Below are 17255 nucleotides of genomic sequence, written 5' to 3' on the forward strand. Positions count from 1 at the left end.
CAAGGTTGAAGGGGTTTGGATTAGAAATGAGAAATGTTTCAATCTATGTAACACCTTAGGTCACATTGTTGAAATGTCTCCCAGAATTTCACATACACTGAATTGTTGTCATACAGTTAAATAAGGTCACCATTGTGCACTTGAAATGTTCCATCAACAGGAAATAAGCATTGAAAAACAAAACAAATATAGAAAATCCCAAATCAAAGAAGGAAAGTTGACCAGTGTAAACTCCTCCTTCAAAAAGTAGATTCCCATCAGGGAAGAGGGTATGCAGCATTCATGCCAGGACCTCCAGACACAAAAACAGTTACTTCCCCTAAGCCATCAGGCTGATCAACACCTCCACCCATTAACCCACCTCACCACCCCCCCACCACCACCACTACATCCACATCAGCAACTCCTCTCCACAGGCCTTCAGCACCTTCACCCCCTCCCCATGAACTTTATGCTTACGCTCCACATCTCAGACCTACACTGACACAGTCACTCCCCTACTGTGCTTTCATATGGCCTGCTGCTACCAAGAAGAGTTTGTCTTATCAAAAGTCACTTTGTCACTTCATGATTTCCCAGTAGTCACTTTATGCTCAGATACTTTATATACACACAATCTATATATTGAAGTTTGGAAAATATTTTTCACTGTTTTTTATTTAAATATACAAAATGGTAACAAGCCTAATCAGCCTGTGCCACCAAATTTCACCCATATGACCATCTGTAAACACAAGAGCTTTTGCAGATGCTGGAAATCCAGAGCCACACAAACAAAATGTTAGAGGAACTCAGCAGGTCAGGCTACATCTATGGAAATGAATAAATAGTCAATGTTTTGGGCAGAGACCCTTCATCAGGATGAGAAAGGAAAGGGGAGATGCCAGGATAAAAAGGTGCGGGAGGAAAGGATTACATTTTAAAAGGTGATAGGTGGAAAAGGCAAAGGCTGAGAGAGGAGGGTGGACCAAGGGAGAAAGGGAAGGAGGAGGGTCACCAGAGGAGATGATGAGCAGGTGAAGAGGTAAGAGGCCAGAGCAAAGAATAAAAGAAGAGGGAAGAGGGAGGGGAAAAAATTCACCAGAAGAAATCGATGTTCATGCCATCAAGTTGGAGGCCACCTAGATAGAAAAAGAGGTGTTGCTCCTCCACCACCTGAGAGTAGTCTCATTGTGGCAAAAGACATGTAATTGAGTTTTGACCAGCAACCAATCCGGACATCAGAAGTTTGAGAAGGAGGGATTTCACTCAGGTCCACAGCCCAAGTAGGAAAAGGCAGCAGCGGACCACAGCAGCGTAATTCAGCTTTCACCAGTGACCAGTCAGCATTTGGAATTGATTAGTAAGAGCAAATTAAAGGAAGGCAGAGGCAAGCACAGTGGACAGAGTCAGACTGGCGATCAGGCATTAGCTCTTCTAGGCTTCAGTCAGACAAAGCAAAGAAAAGAAAAGCTCCAGGTAAAGTTTTTTTTTCTCCTTCCCTTCTTTATATCTGCTCAGTTCAGACAGAAGAGATGCCGGGCAGGATAGTGGAATGTTCCTCTTGCAGGATGTGGGAAGACAGGGAGACCTCCAATGTCCCTGATAACTACAATTGTGTGAAATGCATCTAGCTGCAGCTTCTAACAATTCACATTAAGGAGTTGGAGCTGGAACTGGATGAACTCTGGATCATTCAGGAGGCTGAAGGGGTGATAAATAGGACATACAGAGAGGTAGTTACACCAAGGTGCAGGACACAGGAAACTGGGTAACAGTCAGAAAAGGGATAGGAATTAAACAGCCAGTGCAGAGTACCCCTATAGCCATCCACCTCAACAACAGGTATATCACTTTGGATACTGTTGGAGTGGGTGGGGGGGAGCATGACCTGGCAGAGGAAAGTCACAGTGGTTGAGTCTCTAGTGCTAAGTCTGCCTCTGTGACTCAAAAGGGAAGGGGCGGAGAAAAGGAACGCTGTGGTGATAGGGGATTTGTTAGTTATAGGGGAACGGACAGGAGGTTCTGTGGATGAGAACACGATTCCTGGATGGTATGTTGCCTCCCGAGTGCCAAGGTTTGGGACATCTCAGACTGAGTCCTCAGCATTCTAGAGTGGGTGGGTGAACAGCCAGAGGTCATGGTCCATGTAGGTACCAATGACATGGGTAGGACGAGTGATGAGGTTAAAGGGCAGCACCTACAGGGTTGTGATCTCAGGATTGCTACCCGGGCCACATGCTACTGAGGCCAGAGCTAGGAAAATTATTCAGTTTAATATGTGGCTAAGCAGTTGGTGTAGGAGGGAGGGCATTAGACTTTTGGATCATTTCGCTCTCTTCTAGGGAAGGAGGGATCTGTACAGAAGGGACGGTTTGCACCTGAACTGCAGGAGGACTAATATCCTTGCGGGAAGGCTTGTTAATGCTGCTTGGGGAGGCGGGAGTTTAAACTAGAGTTGCAGGGGGAAGGGAACCAGAGTGCCAGAACAGTTGGTGGACAGGTTGTGGTTCAGAAAGTCTGGAATCAAAAAGGCTGAGCATGGTGCGACTGATATCCTGAGCTGCATATATTTCAATGGAAGAAGTATCGTAGGAAAGGCGGATGAGCTCAGGGTCTGGATCAACACCTGGAATTATGACATTGTACCCATTAGTGAGGTTTGGTTGCAGGAAGGGCAGGACAAAGTATTCTGGGGTTCTGCTGTTTTAGATGTGACAGAGCAGGAGGGATTAAAGGTGGTGTTATTTAGTCAGGGAAAATATCATGGCAGTGCTCCTTCAGGACAGACTGGAGAACACGACTACCGAGGCATTATGGTTGAAACTGAGAAATAAGAAAGGTATGACTATGTTACTGAGGCTAGAGTACAGACCGACTAACAGTCCTAGGAGTTGAGAGGAACAAATTTGTTAAGATATCGCAAATTGCTGCAAAAACCATAACGATGTTACAGTGAGGAATTTTAACTTTTCACATATTGACTGGGAATCCCATACTGTCAAACGACTAGATAGGATAGAGCTTGTCAAATGTGTTCAGGAACATTTCCTTCATCAGTATGTAGACGTCCCTTTGAGAGATTGTGTGATACTGGATCTGCTATTAGGGAATGAGACAGGGCAGGTGACAGAAGTTTGTGTATGGAAACACTTTGCATCCAGTGGCCACAATGCCATTAGTTTCAAAGTGAATACGCAAAAAGATAGGCCTGCTCCGTGGGTTGAGGTTTAAATTGGAGAAAGGACAATATCAATGGTATCAGAAATGATCTGGCAAGTGTGGATTGGGGCAAGCTGTCTTCTGGCAAAGGAGTACTTGAAAAGTGGGATGTCTTCAAAAATGAAATTCAGAGAATACAAAGCTTGTACATACCCATCAGCATAAAAGGTAAAGATAGCAAGTGTAGGGTCCTTGGTCTTCAAGAGATATTGAAGCCCCAATTAAGACAGAAAACAAGGTACATAGCAGGTATAGACAGGTAGGAACAAATGAGGTGCTTATGGAGTACAATAAATGCAACAGAAATTTCTTCCCTCTCATTCAGGCTTAAGACTCTCCACACTAGAAAAAAGACCTTATATAACCATATAACTATCTGTGCTCTGTTTTTTTAAAGCAATGACGTACACTCAGTGGCCACTTTACTGGGCACCTCCTGTATCTAGTTCATGATCTTCTGCTGCTGGACCCATCCACTTCAAGGTTCAACGTGTTGTGCATTTAGAGATGTTCTTCCGCACACCACTTGGTAACATGTGATTATTTGAGTTACTGTCACCTTCCTGTCAGCGATAAGCAGCCTGGCCATTCTCCTCTGACCTCTCTCATTAACAAAGCATTTTTGCCCACAGAACTGCCATTCACTGGGCATTTTTTTTTGTATCTCACACCATTCTCTGTAAACTCTAGAGAATGTTGTGCGTGAAAATCCCAGGAGATCAGCAGTTTCTGAGATGCTCAAACCACCCTGTCTGGCACCAACAATCATTCCACGGTTAAAGTAACTTAGATCACATTTAGGGATAGATAATTTATTGATCCCAAAGGAAATTATAGTGTCATAGTAGCATTACAAGTGCACAGATATAAATATTTCTTCCCCATGGTGACATTTCTGAACAACAACTAAACCCCTTGACCATGTCTGCATGCTTTAATACACTGAGTTGCTGTCACCTGATTGGCTGATTCGATATTTGCATTAATGATCAGGTATATAGGTGTACCTAATAAAGTGGACACTGTGTGTAGCTCCTTCATAGTTATTAGCATAGATGCTAGCTTTTAATTCCAGATTTACCAGCCTGATAATTTATACATAGAGAAATGTATCTCGTTTCCAATAAAAATCCAGGCCAGGTTAGCTCTCCCTCAACATCGCACTGTGACTGCATTCAGCAGGAATTTTTCAATTTCATCTAGTCTGCAGATAGAATGAACAAAATAAGATGCAAAATGAAAAAAAAGATGCATGGTTAAAACAAACTTTTAAAAAGTTAAAGCTGAAGTTGTAATAAAAGGTCCTAACATGGCCTGCTGAGTTCAAAATAAATTGATTATCAAAGTATGTATCTGTCGCCATATACTAGCCTGAGATTAATTTTCTTGCAGGCATTTACAGGAAAACAAAGAAACACAGCAGACTCAATGAAAATTTATACACAAAGGCTGACAAACAACCAATGTGCAAAAGAAAGCAAACTCTGTAAATACAAAACAGATACATAATACCGAGAACTTGAAAATGAATCTATAGGTTGTGGAGTTAGTTCAGCATTGTGGTGAGTGATGTTATCCAAGCTGGTTCAGGAGCCTGACAGTTGAAGGGTAGTAACTGTTCCTGAATGCGGGGGTGTGGGACCTAAAGCTCCTGTACCTCCTTCCCAAAGGCAGCAGCGAGAGCATGACCTGGATGATGGGGGTCCCTGATGATAGATGCTGCTTTCATGTGGAGCACTCCTTGTAGATGTGCTCAATAGTTGGGAGGACTTTACCTGTGATGGACTACTCTGTATTCATTGCTGTTTGTACGATTTTCTGTACAAGGGCATTGGGATTTCCATACCAGGCCATGATGCAACCAGTCAATATACTCTCCACCACACATCTACATAAGCTTTAGATAACATGCTCAATCTTTACAAACCTCTAAGAGACTAGAGGCGTTGCTGTGCTTTCTTCATTATGGCACTTACATGCTGGACCCAAGAGGGATCTTCTGAAATGATAACATCAAGGAATTTTAAGTTGGTGACCCTCTCCACCTCTGATCCCCCAGTGAGGACTGGCTCATGGATCTCCGATTTCCTCCTCCTGAAGTCAATAATCAGCTTCTTGGTCTTACTGACATTGAGTAAGAGGTTGTTGTTCTGTCACCACTCAGCCAGATTTTCAATCTCCCTCCTATGTGCTGATTTGACACCACTTTTGATTTATCACACAAGTCCAACAGGTGGTTGAGAAAAATGGTACATTGGCCTTTATTGCAAAGATATTAAGAGTATAAGAATAGTAAGATTTTATTACAATTCGAAGTTCAAAGTATATGTCACTATATACTACCACAAGATTCATTTTCTTGCGGGCATTTACAGTAGAACAGAGAAATACAATAGAAACAATGAAAAACGACATACAAAGAGTGACCAATGTGCAATGTGCAAAAAACAAAGTGTGAATAGAACAATAAATAAGTAAATAAATAATACTTAGAACATGAGTTATAGAATCCGTGGAAGTTGGTCCATAGGTTGTGGAATCAGTTCAGTATAGTGGTGAGTGGAGTTATCCACTCTGGTTCAGGGGTAAAAGTTTGGGCACCCCAGTCAAAATTTCTGTTAGTGTGAATAGCTAAGCGAGTAAAAGATGAACTGATTTCCAAAAGGCATAAAGTTAAAGATGACACATTTCTTTAATATTTTGAACAAGAAAAACTTTTTCATTTCCATCTTTTACACTTTCAAAATAACAAAAAAGGAAAAGGGCCTGAAGCAAAAATTTGGGCACCCTGCATGGCAGTACTTCGTAACACCCCCTTTGGCAAGTATCACAGCTTGTAAATGCTTCTTGTAGCCAGCTAAGAGTCTTTCAATTCTTGTCTGGCGGATTTCTGCTCATTCTTCCTTGCAAAAGGCTTCTAGTTCTGTGAGATTCTTGGGCTGTCTTGTACGCACTGCTCTTTTGAGGTCTATCCACAGATTCTCGATGATGTTTAGGTTGGGGGACTGTGAAGACCATGGCAAAACCTTCAGCTTGCACCTCTTGAAGTAGTTCATTGTGGATTTTGAGGTGTGTTTAGGATCATTATCCTGTTGTAGAAGCCATTCTCTTTTCATCTTTGGTTTTTTTACAGATGGTGTGATGTTTGCTTCCAGAATTTGCTGGTATTTAATTGAATTCATTCTTCTCTCTACCAGTGAAATGTTCCCCGTGCCACCGGCTGCAACACAAGCCCAAAGCATGATTGATCCACCCCGGTGCTTAACAGTTGGAGAGGGGTTCTCTTCATGAAATTCTGCACCCTTTTTTCTCCAAACATACCTTTGCTCACTGCGGCCAAAAAGTTCTATTTTAACTTTATCTGTCCATGGGACTTGTTTCCAAAATGCATCAGGCTTGTTTAGATGTTCCTTTGAACCTTTTGAATAGAACTTCTTGGCCGCAAGAAGAAAGCATGGCCTGGATGGTGAGGGTGTTTGATAATGGATGCTGCTTTCTCGTGGCAGTGCGCCTTGTATATGTGCTCAGTGTTTGGGAAACTTTTCCTGTGATGGACTGGGTGTATCAAAAGTTCAATAATTTCAGCTGGAAACCTTATTGTGAGCCAATTTAGCAAGCAGTCTTTAACAACATCTGGAACCTACACCTCATACAGTTTGGTTTCTTATGTGCTGGTTAATCTGTTGTACCTTTGTACTCTGACAATCACATTAATTAGGATTAGGTATATTTTAAGAATTTGGCAATAATAGCAGTGAAAATTGTTGAAACCTGTTGGTCATGAATCTCCGAAATGTCACTTCCTTGCTGCCCCTTTGGTGCCCCATCAAAGACCGAGTTAGATTCTGAAGCCAGTGACATTTTAGAAACCATTCAAAAGGCTCCAATACTGAACATCAAACAGACATCTCTGACCAATACCTCCTACTTGACATCCCACAGTGACTCCTGATGTTACAAGGGGAAAAAGACGAAGATGAGCAACAATTTCCATTAGATCTATCCATGCACTTTACTTGCCCAGTGTAATATCGATGCACAAGTCAATAAAAACAATGTGCAGCTGGAAGCAATAATCTTCATTTAGCACTTTTACCACATGATGATAAACTGTGGCAGCTCAAAAGTGCAAAATTCTGGATGATCAGAACTAGAACAAGGGGCTCCCTTTCTCAGATGCCCACTCAGAATCAGATCCCATATGTATTAAATTAGCACCCTGCTCATGGAATCACAATCAAATAATATTTAGGAACAAGTCACAAAGGGAAATATTAGATTAGGCACAAGTCATAAACATAAGATTGCAAAGATGCTGGAAATCCAGAGTAACACACACAAAATGCTGCCTGACCTGCTGAGTTCCTCAGCATTTTGTGTGTGATATTAGATTAAGTGATCTTTTTCAAACTGGAAGTTGGGGCAGGGGGTAAGAAATCAATAGATATGGATATTCAAAATTTAAAAAGAAATTGCTTTAAGTACTCAGGTCAGGCAGCATCCATCAGGAGAGAAACAGTCAAGGACCCTCTACCAGAACTGGAAAAGCAAAAAAATATCAACTATCTTTTAAGTTGCAGAGATAGAGAGAGTGGAAAGAACAAAGGGAATGCCTGTAATAGGAAGCAAACCAAATCTGTCAAAGTAACTTAATTCAGAAAAAATAAATAAACTGAAATCACAATGTACAGATACATAGATTGAGGATAGGTTGCGTGAGCTAGGGCTTTTTTCTTTGGAGTGAAGGAGGGTAAGAGGCAACTTGACGGAGGTATACAAGGCGATAAGAGGCATAGATAGAGTGGACAGCCAGAGCCTTTTTCCCAAGACAAAAATGGCTAATATTAGGCGGCATAATTTTAAGGTGATTATTGAAAGTGCAGGGGGGAGATGTCGGAATTTTTTTTACATGGAGTGGTGGGTCTGTGGTATGCTCTGCCAGCAGTGGCAGTGTAGAGGCGGGAACATTTAAGAAACTCTTATATAAGCACATGGATGACAGGAAAACGGAGGGCTATGTGGAAGGGAAGGGTTAGATCAATCTTAGAACACGATAAGAAGTTAGCATGACATTGTGGGCCAAAGGGCCTGTAATGTGATGTAATGTTCTATGTTCTATCTGTGGAGAAAAAGTTATCCAGAACTGCTTAATTTATTATGGACCCCTCAAAGCAGTAACATGTCCTGATGGACGATGAGGAGCTGTTTGTAAAATGTACTTAGGGGATCATTGAAGCACTGGGGGAGGTCAAATTCAGAGATGTCATAGTGGGATAGAATTAAACATGACAGGAGACTGTGAGTTCAGGATCTCCCTTAGTGGACAGGACAGAGGTGTTCAGCTATGCATTTCTCCAATTGGTTTGATCACATCAAAAGGAAATTGTTTGAGGTACTCAGCAAGGCAGGTAGCACCCTTGGGGAGGGAAACAGTCAATGTTTCAGGTCAAGGACCCTCTGCCAAAACTGAAGAAGTGTGAAAACAACTATTTTTTAAGTTACAGAGGTAAGGAGAAAAGAACAAAGAGAATGTCTGTGACAGGACCCAAATCAGATCTGTCAAAGTAACTATTAATTTAGAAATTGGAGAGAAAAAAGAAACAAACTGAAATCAAAATATGTAGATACACTTGTGGGGGGTGGAAGAGAGGGAGAGAGGGGGGAGAGAGGAGGGGGAGGGGGGAGGGGGGAGAGAGGGGGAGAGAGAGGGGGAGAGAGAGGGGGGAGAGGTGGGGAGAGGAGGGAGAGGGGGTGGGGGGTGAGGAGAGGGGGGAGGGGGGGGAGAGGGGTGGGGAAAGGGGGGAGAGAGGGGAGAAAAAAAAGTACTTGTGCAAAACTGTTTAATTCATTATGGACCCCTCAGCCAAAAACATGCCCTGGCGGAAGATGACCTGTGGAAGATAAATCCTATCTCACTATTTTTGTCTTCTTTTCTTGCACTACTTATTTTTATATATATATATATATATATATATATATATATATATATATATATACACACACACACACATATATATAATTATTTATATATATATATATAGTTTTTATTGTAATTTATAGTATATTTTATGTATTGTAATGTACTGCTGCCATGGAACGCAAATTTTACAATGATAGTAAACTTGATACTGATTTCTGGGTTTTCTGAACCACTGCCTCCCTCTCGTGATGATACCCCTAACAATAATCTTAAATAGGAACAGATGGAAATACCTTACAACAAAATACTTAAAAATCAAAATATCTTTCAAAGAGGCAACTTGTATGCTTACTGTCATGGCTCTTTATAGCATACACGTCCACGGTTGGGTCAAACTCCCCTGGTCCAAAGATTCGTGGGAAGCTCAACATATTTCCAGGGCTATCCGGCGGAGTTCCATATGAACCAACAGGATGGCTCATTCCATCGTTTTCACAATCTTCCTCCTCGCCTTTCTCCTCCACTTCGACCTCTTCTTGCTCGGCACGATCTACGTCATGGATACCAACTAACAGGCTGTAATCCATGATCTTCAACTGTGCTAAAAACTGTTTAAAAATAAATTTTGTAAAGTGAAGCTGTTTAAATAAAAATACGTCCCGATGAGGGGTCTCAGCCTGAAATGTTGACTGTTTACTTTCCTCCAGCATTTTGTTTGTGTTGATCTGCTGAACTACAGTTGTGGTTGTGACTGAGAAAAGTATGTAGTTTAGATAGCCACATAACCAAAATATCCCGAATGTCTACATTTAAACTTTGTCACTTCAAACCAGTTCATTGATTATAAGTGCATTTGGGACAACCAAGAGGATTTTTTAAACTAAATTAATTGTATTCACCTTCCCCCTTACATGGTCTCACCTGCCAGCTTAACTGCATTCACCTTTCCCTCTCCCCACCTTCTTACTCTGGCTCCTGCTTCCTTCCTTTCCAGTCCTCATGAAGGGTCTCGGCCTGAAACGTCAACTATTTATTCCCCACCATAATTGCTGGCTGACTTCCTGAGCTCCTCCAGCAGTTTGAGTGTGTTGCTCAGTATGTCCCAGGTGGAGTGTTTCAGTCATTCCTGGGAGTGTATCTTCTGAAAGGCTCCCAATATCTATACCATATAGGTTCCACACGGTAGGCTTATTCAGAAAGTTAGAAGGCATGGGATCCAGGGAAGTTTGGCCAGGTGGATTCAGAACTGGCTTGCCTGCAGAAGGCAGAGGGTGGTGGTGGAGGGAGTACATTCAGATTGGAGGATTGTGACTAGTGGTGTCCCACAAGGATCTGTTCTGGGACCTCTACTTTTCGTGATTTTTATTAACGACCTGGATGTGGGGGTAGAAGGGTGGGTTGGCAAGTTTGCAGACGACACAAAGGTTGGTGTGTTGTAGATAGTGTAGATAGATGATTGTCAAAGATTGCAGAGAGACATCGATAGGATGCAGAAGTGGGCTGAGAGGTGGCAGATGGAGTTCAACCCGGAGAAGTGTGAGGTGGTACACTTTGGAAGGACAAACTCCAAGGCAGAGTACAAAGTAAATGGCAGGATACTTGGTAGTGTGGAGGAGCAGAGGGATCTCGGGGTACATGTCCACAGATCCCTGAAAGTTGCCTCACAGGTGGATAGGGTAGTTAAGAAAGCTTATGGAATGTTAGCTTTCATAAGTCGAGGGATAGAGTTTAAGAGTCACGATGTAATGATGCAGCTCTATAAAACTCTGGTTAGGCCACACGTGGAGTACTGTGTCCAGTTCTGGTCACCTCACTATAGGAAGGATGTGGAAGCATTGGAAAGGGTACAGAGGAGATTTACCAGGATGCTACCTGGGTTAGAAAGTATGCATTATGATCGGAGATCAAGGGAGCTAGGGCTTTACTCTTTGGAGAGAAGGAGGATGAGAAGAGACATGATAGAGGTGTACAAGATAGTAAGAGGAATAGATAGAGTGGATAACCAGCGCCTCTTCCCCAGGGCACCACTGCTCAATACAAGAGGACATGGCTTTAAGGTAAGGGGTAGGAAGTTCAAGGGGGATATTAGAGGAAGGTTCTTTACTCAGAGAGTGGTTGGTGCGTGGAATACACTGCCTGAGTCAGTGGTGGAGGCAGATACACTAGTGAAGTTTAAGAGACTACTAGACAGGTATATGGAGGAATCTAAGGTGGGGGCTTAGATGGGAGGCAGGGTTTGAGGGTCGGCACAACATTGTGGGCCGAATGGCTTGTACTGTGCTGTACTATTCTATTACCTCTATTATATTCTGTCTACGTTAAACACACAGTAAATTTAGTGCTCCAAACACCTCACTAACACACATCGGCTGTCTTTACGTAAATGTTGTGTGTAAAACTGATTCCACACACTTGGCTACATCTGGGGATCAAACTACTTTGGTGTTCGTCCCAATGAAAGGTCTTAGCCCGAATGTCAACTATTTATTCCTTTCCAAAGATGCTGCCTGACCTACTGAATTCCTCCAACATCTTGTGTGTTACTCTGGATTTCTAGTATCTGTAGAATTACTTGTGATTATGGGTGTTCAAGGGGTTTGTGTTTGGAACGTCTAAAATATTGCTGATGAACTGTGGCAAATCTTCCGATCACACCACTGCCCCAATGTTCCCTCTAATTTTCAGTGGTCAGTGTGCGCAAAAATCTTATGTTGTGCAAATTTTTCCCTGTGACAATAGTATGTGCGCACTGAATGCACACATGGCACAGTTTATGTAGGTTTACAAAATATTTGACATAAAACTGCACAGAATAACAACAAAATAACATACATATTTAAGTCATTCAGTTATTTTTCCCTCTCCTGTCTTTGGCATTTACCCATTCTTTGTAAACTCTATAGAACTTCCATCCAATTGATAGCTTTTGATTCTCATTAACAGATCCAGATCCTAAACGGTTTCTCAGCTTGCTTTTAAGTTGATTCATTAGGCTAAAACCTCGCTCACAGTCCGCAGTAGACACAAGAAAGGTTCCCCCAATGTCCATCAACTGTGCAAGGTCGCAAAACTGTTCATTTTGAAGTACAAATGCCACCATTTGAGCAAAGTTTGAAATCGGTTTGGATTTAATTTTTTCTTGCACGGAAAATTTGAAATCATTAAACTGTCTAACTATTACAGTATCTTCAGCTAGAAAATCATGATATTTTAGACATAAGGCATTAACTTGTTCATCGCCAAATGTGAAGTCATAATCTGCAATTGCAGAGAAATCAAAAGCTGACCATTCTTGTATCTCAGCTTCAGAAAACCTTTCTTCTAAATGAACACAAAGACTATTTATAAAAGTCAACAGCAAACTTGTATCTACTGTGATGTTTTCTTCATGTTGTTGGCTTAGCAAAACTTTAACTTTGTCACTCCACGAAACATTGCCTCCCAGATACTGCTTTCTTATCTTGTTAATTTTGCCTCGCGCAAAATGAAGTGAATCAATCGGTGTCAGGCTACTCTTTTGCAGAACCTTGCACAGTGCAGACAGTTCATGAAAGACATCACTCAAAACCTGTAAAGCTACTTTATATGTGATGTTTATCAATTTCTTGTGACAGTATTTAGCCACAGGGTCATTTGACTGATCTTTTTCAATAAAAACTTAGTAAGCTATCTACAGGATTTGAAACAGATCTTTGTAAACTTTACGATATGAACACTGTCCGCCAAAGATGGCTGCCGCCATGATGCAGCTGTACAAACCGGAACAGGAAAGGTGAGGTGACATAAATTAGTGACATGCATTGTGGTATTTGAAAAACCGACTAACTAGTTAACAGAAACAGTTAGCTAAAAGATTATTTTCAATAAGTATAATTATTAATTACATTATTTTAGATAACTAACCTTTTGAGCGCACATGTGCACAGCTTAAGGCTGATTTATACTTCTGCGTCAACTCAACACCGTAACCTACGCAAGTGGCCTACGCGCATTGTGAGCATTTATACTTGTGCATTGGTGTGTTTGCGTCGCTCTGCAACTTGCGCACGTCACGCATGCGCACACACCTGCCCGTGCAAGGCCTCATGGTCATGGTAGTCTTTCTCGGGGCAAACTAGAAGCGAGCGTCTTTTTTCATAAAAGCGAAATGTGTCCTCCATAATTTTGGAGGTCTGTAAAGCTTTATGGAAAGCATTGCAGCCAGAGTTCCTTCCCTGCCCTTCAGTCGCCCAATGCAGCGTAGGAGGAAATGCGATGCTACCAAGCGGACCAATCACAGTTGTTGCGGTCTGCGTCGCCGTGATGCGTAGTTACATTTTGGGAGAGAAGCTCGTCAGGCTACGGCGTAGGGATCTGCGTAGGCACTGCATAGGGTTCGCGGCTATGCCGTACCTACGGCGTCAACTTGACGCAGAAGTATAAATCAGCCTTTAGAGGGAACATAGCGCTGCACCCTTCTGTCAGTAGACACCATTAATAAAATGAAATAGAAAAACTACTGGTTCACCAGAGTAACACACACAAAATACTGAAGGAACTCAGCAGGTCAGGCAGCATCTATGAAGAGGAATAAACAGTCAATGTTTCAGGCCAAGACTCTTCATGAGGACTCATAATTATACTATGAGTTATTAGTTTTACCCTCAAAATAAACTCAGATCAGTGGCATTTTATATTCTAATGAATAGTTATCCAGCGTCCCTTGGAACCACGTGTTGTGTCTGAGTTTAATTCATTCTTTAAATAAGACCACCTGGATGATATGTTAAAGGAAATAGAACTGAAATCCACATCTTACAGTACATATGTACAACCAATTGTAAATGTGAATTTGATATATTATTTATTCTTCACTGAAAACAGTACAATGATTCAAATCCAGCATTTTCCAGGATAAACTTAAAAGTGCTGTCTGAAAAAAAAGCAAAACACTTTATGCTCCATCTGGATTCATTAAGTGCGAGATTAATTCAAGCGTTGATTAGACCACGGTTTAAGCTTTAACATAAGAGATTCTGTGGATGCTGGAAATCAGAGGAAGACACACAAAATGTTAGAGGAACTCAGCAAGTCAGGCAGCATCTATGGAGAGGATATTTTGGACTAAGACCCTTCATGAGGACTAGGAAGGGAAGAAGCCAGAATTGTATTAGTTCACAAGCAGTCCCAAATCCAAGATCCATTCAATTGAACTGCAAAGCTGAGCATCACTGCAATGAACTTCAACCATATCATTTTATTTAGAGATCTGGGCCATGAGCCCATACTGCCCAATTACACCTATGTGATCAATGCACCAACTAACCTGTGCATCCTAGGAATATGGGAGGAAACCCATGTGGTCACGGAGAGAACGTACAAACTCCTTACAGACAGTGGCAGGATTTGAACCCAGGTTGCTGACACTATAATGGTGGTATGCTAACTGCTATGATACTGTGCTGTCGCAAAGATAAGGATTAGTTTTATTTGCTACGTGTACATTGAAACACACAGTGAAATGTGTTGTTTTGCATCAACAACCAACACATTGTGACAATGTGCTGGGGACAGACTGCAAGTGTCGCCACACTTTGGGCGCCAGCATAGCATAACCACAACTCATTAACCCGAATGTGGGAAGAAATATGAGCATCTTGAGGAATATCATGTGGTTCCCAGGGAGAACATACAAACTCCTAACAGACAGTGACGGGAGTCAAACCTCATTTTGTGTTCACTGGCATTGTAAAGCAATTGCACTAACCACTCTGCCACCATGCTGCCCAAAAGTTATAAATCAAAGTGCCATTATTTTCTCAGTGAGGATGATTCTTCCCAAAATACGCGATCAGACCACACTTGGAGTATTGTGAGCAGTTTTGGACCCTTTATTGAAGGATGTGCTGAAATTGGAGAGGGTCCAATGGCGGTTCACAAGAATGGTCCCAGGAATGTAAGGGTTAATGTATGAAGAGCTCTGGGTCTGTACTCACTGGAGTTTAGAAGAACGGGAGGCTGTTGAATATTGAAAGGCCTTCATAGACTGGACGTGAAGAGAATGTTTCCAATAGTGGAAGAATTTAGGACCAGAGGGCACAGCCTTAGAATAGAGGGATAGAAACACAGAAAACCTACAGCACAATACAGGCCCTTTCGCCCACAATGCTGTGCTGAACATGTACTTATTTTAGAAATTACCTAGGATTACCTATAGCCCTCCATTTTTCTAAGCTCCATGTACCTATCCAGGAGTCTCTTAAAAGACCCTATTGTATCCGCCTCCACCACCGTCGCCGGCAGCCCATTCCACGCACTCACCACTCTCTGCATAAAAAACTTACCCTGACATCTCCTCTGTACCTACTTCCAAGCATCTTAAAACTGTGTCCTCTTGTGTTAGCCATTTCAGCCCTGGGAAAAAAACCTCTGACTATCCACATGATCAATGCCTCTCATCATCAAGGATTTCCCTTTAGAACAGTAATGAGGAGGAATTTCTTAGCCAGAGGGTGGTGAATCTGTGGAACTCATTGCTACGGGTGGCTGTGGAGGCCAAGTCATTGGAGGAGGTTGATAGGTTCTTGTTATTAAGGATGTCAAAGGTCACAGGAGAATGGGATTGAGAGAGAACATAAATCAGAGATGACTGAATGGCAGAGCAGATTTGATGGGCCAATTTGTCTAATTGTGCTCCTCTGTATGTCTCATAATTTAACATGAGCCAATATGACTGTCTCAGTCAGAGCTTCTAGTCAGTAATGTGGTTACAGGAGAGTGTCAGTTTCTCAAGTCCATTCTCATACTCAAGCAGATCACAGCTTTTCAATAAAAAACACATATTCTCCTTTTGCTCCACGTCACATCATAAAAAAGAACAGCTGCTAGAGTAACACATTCTATCAGGTGGGATCTGAGGAGGCAAAGGGATAAGCAAAGCTTTGAGTGTCCCATTCAGAAATATCCCAGCATTAATGACTTCTTAATCGTGGGGTACATGGAGAGACCAGACTATTCTGCCTGCAAGCTCAGCTTTAAAACATTGTGATTAATTCATTCTGCTGCTCTATGGGCTGGCAGAAGATGTTAGGCACAGGTTACCGTTTAAAGAATGTAAGAGGCATAGGTGAATAGGAGGAGCTGCAAAATCATTGAAAGGAACAAGGAGTAAATTCTTGAGATCCAAACACAAAGGCATCAAGCAGGAGTCAAGTATTCCACATGGAACACTGACAGGAGAGAAGCACCATCCAGCTTCAGGTCCCATCTGACCAAGCATAATTCCGACTCAGAGATCTTTCTCATGCAGCATAATTCAGCAGTTTCCACTCTGCAACTGTCATCATCATTACTCACCTCAACATCACGCTTAAGTTTGTCCAGAAACATCTTTTTATTTTCATCCCCTATTTGAATTCTTTGCCCTTCATTTAGAAAGTCATTGTCTTTTAGCGTTGGCAGCTCTTTGGCCTGAAACAAAAGATATCAAACACACTTACACATAATGCAAGTTACATGATGGTTTGATCCAAATATGTAATTTATTAAAAATAACTATATTAAAATAAAATTTGCTTGCAACATATGGGAAATAAGGCAGAGATACCTTTATTCCCAAATATATAAACGTATTCCATGATCAACTTAACCCTTCCCACCTACATAACCCATAATCCTCCATTTTTCTTTCATCCACATGCTTACCTATGAGTCTCTTAAATGTCCCTAATGTATCTGCCTTACCACCACCCCTGACAGTGTGTTCCATACACTTAAAACACTCTGTGTGGAAAATCCTACCCTTGACATCCCCTCTATAGGTCCTCCGCTCACCTTAAAAGGATGCTTGAAGGGCCTGTTTTGGTACTGTAGTGCTCTATGACTCTGAGACAAAAGATATTTTCTGTACTAATAACTTTCCTTCCTATGGGTTCCTTATATATACCCTACAGATATAGCATCAAGAGTCAACCACCACCCAAGGTCAGACAGACTCCAATGCAACAGGTGCAGGTTTGTCTGCATGATTAAAGGTATTGGTTTCAGCAAAGTACCATTTTACACAGAGAGTGGTGGGTCCACGGAATACACTGCCAGGGGGTGGCAGAGACAGATATACTCGGGGCATTTAAGCAACTCTTAGATAGGAAAATGG

General features: G+C 41.9%; 1 protein-coding gene across 6 annotated transcripts in view; it reads right to left on the minus strand.

Moving 5' to 3' along the window:
• Window positions 1–17255, minus strand: part of LOC140191482 (phosphatidylinositol 5-phosphate 4-kinase type-2 beta-like) — a 238037-nt gene that overhangs the window by 16348 nt on the left and 204434 nt on the right. For all 6 annotated transcript variants that reach the window (XM_072248931.1, XM_072248930.1, XM_072248933.1 and 3 more), the window contains 2 exons: window positions 16457–16570; window positions 9474–9729 (listed from right to left, as the gene is read on the minus strand). In XM_072248931.1, coding sequence (XP_072105032.1) covers window positions 9474–9729; window positions 16457–16570 — 370 coding nt within the window. The remainder of the gene's footprint in view (window positions 1–9473; window positions 9730–16456; window positions 16571–17255) is intronic.

The sequence above is a fragment of the Mobula birostris genome, chromosome X (genome assembly GCF_030028105.1).
Source record: "Mobula birostris isolate sMobBir1 chromosome X, sMobBir1.hap1, whole genome shotgun sequence".
Lineage (NCBI taxonomy): Eukaryota > Metazoa > Chordata > Chondrichthyes > Myliobatiformes > Myliobatidae > Mobula > Mobula birostris.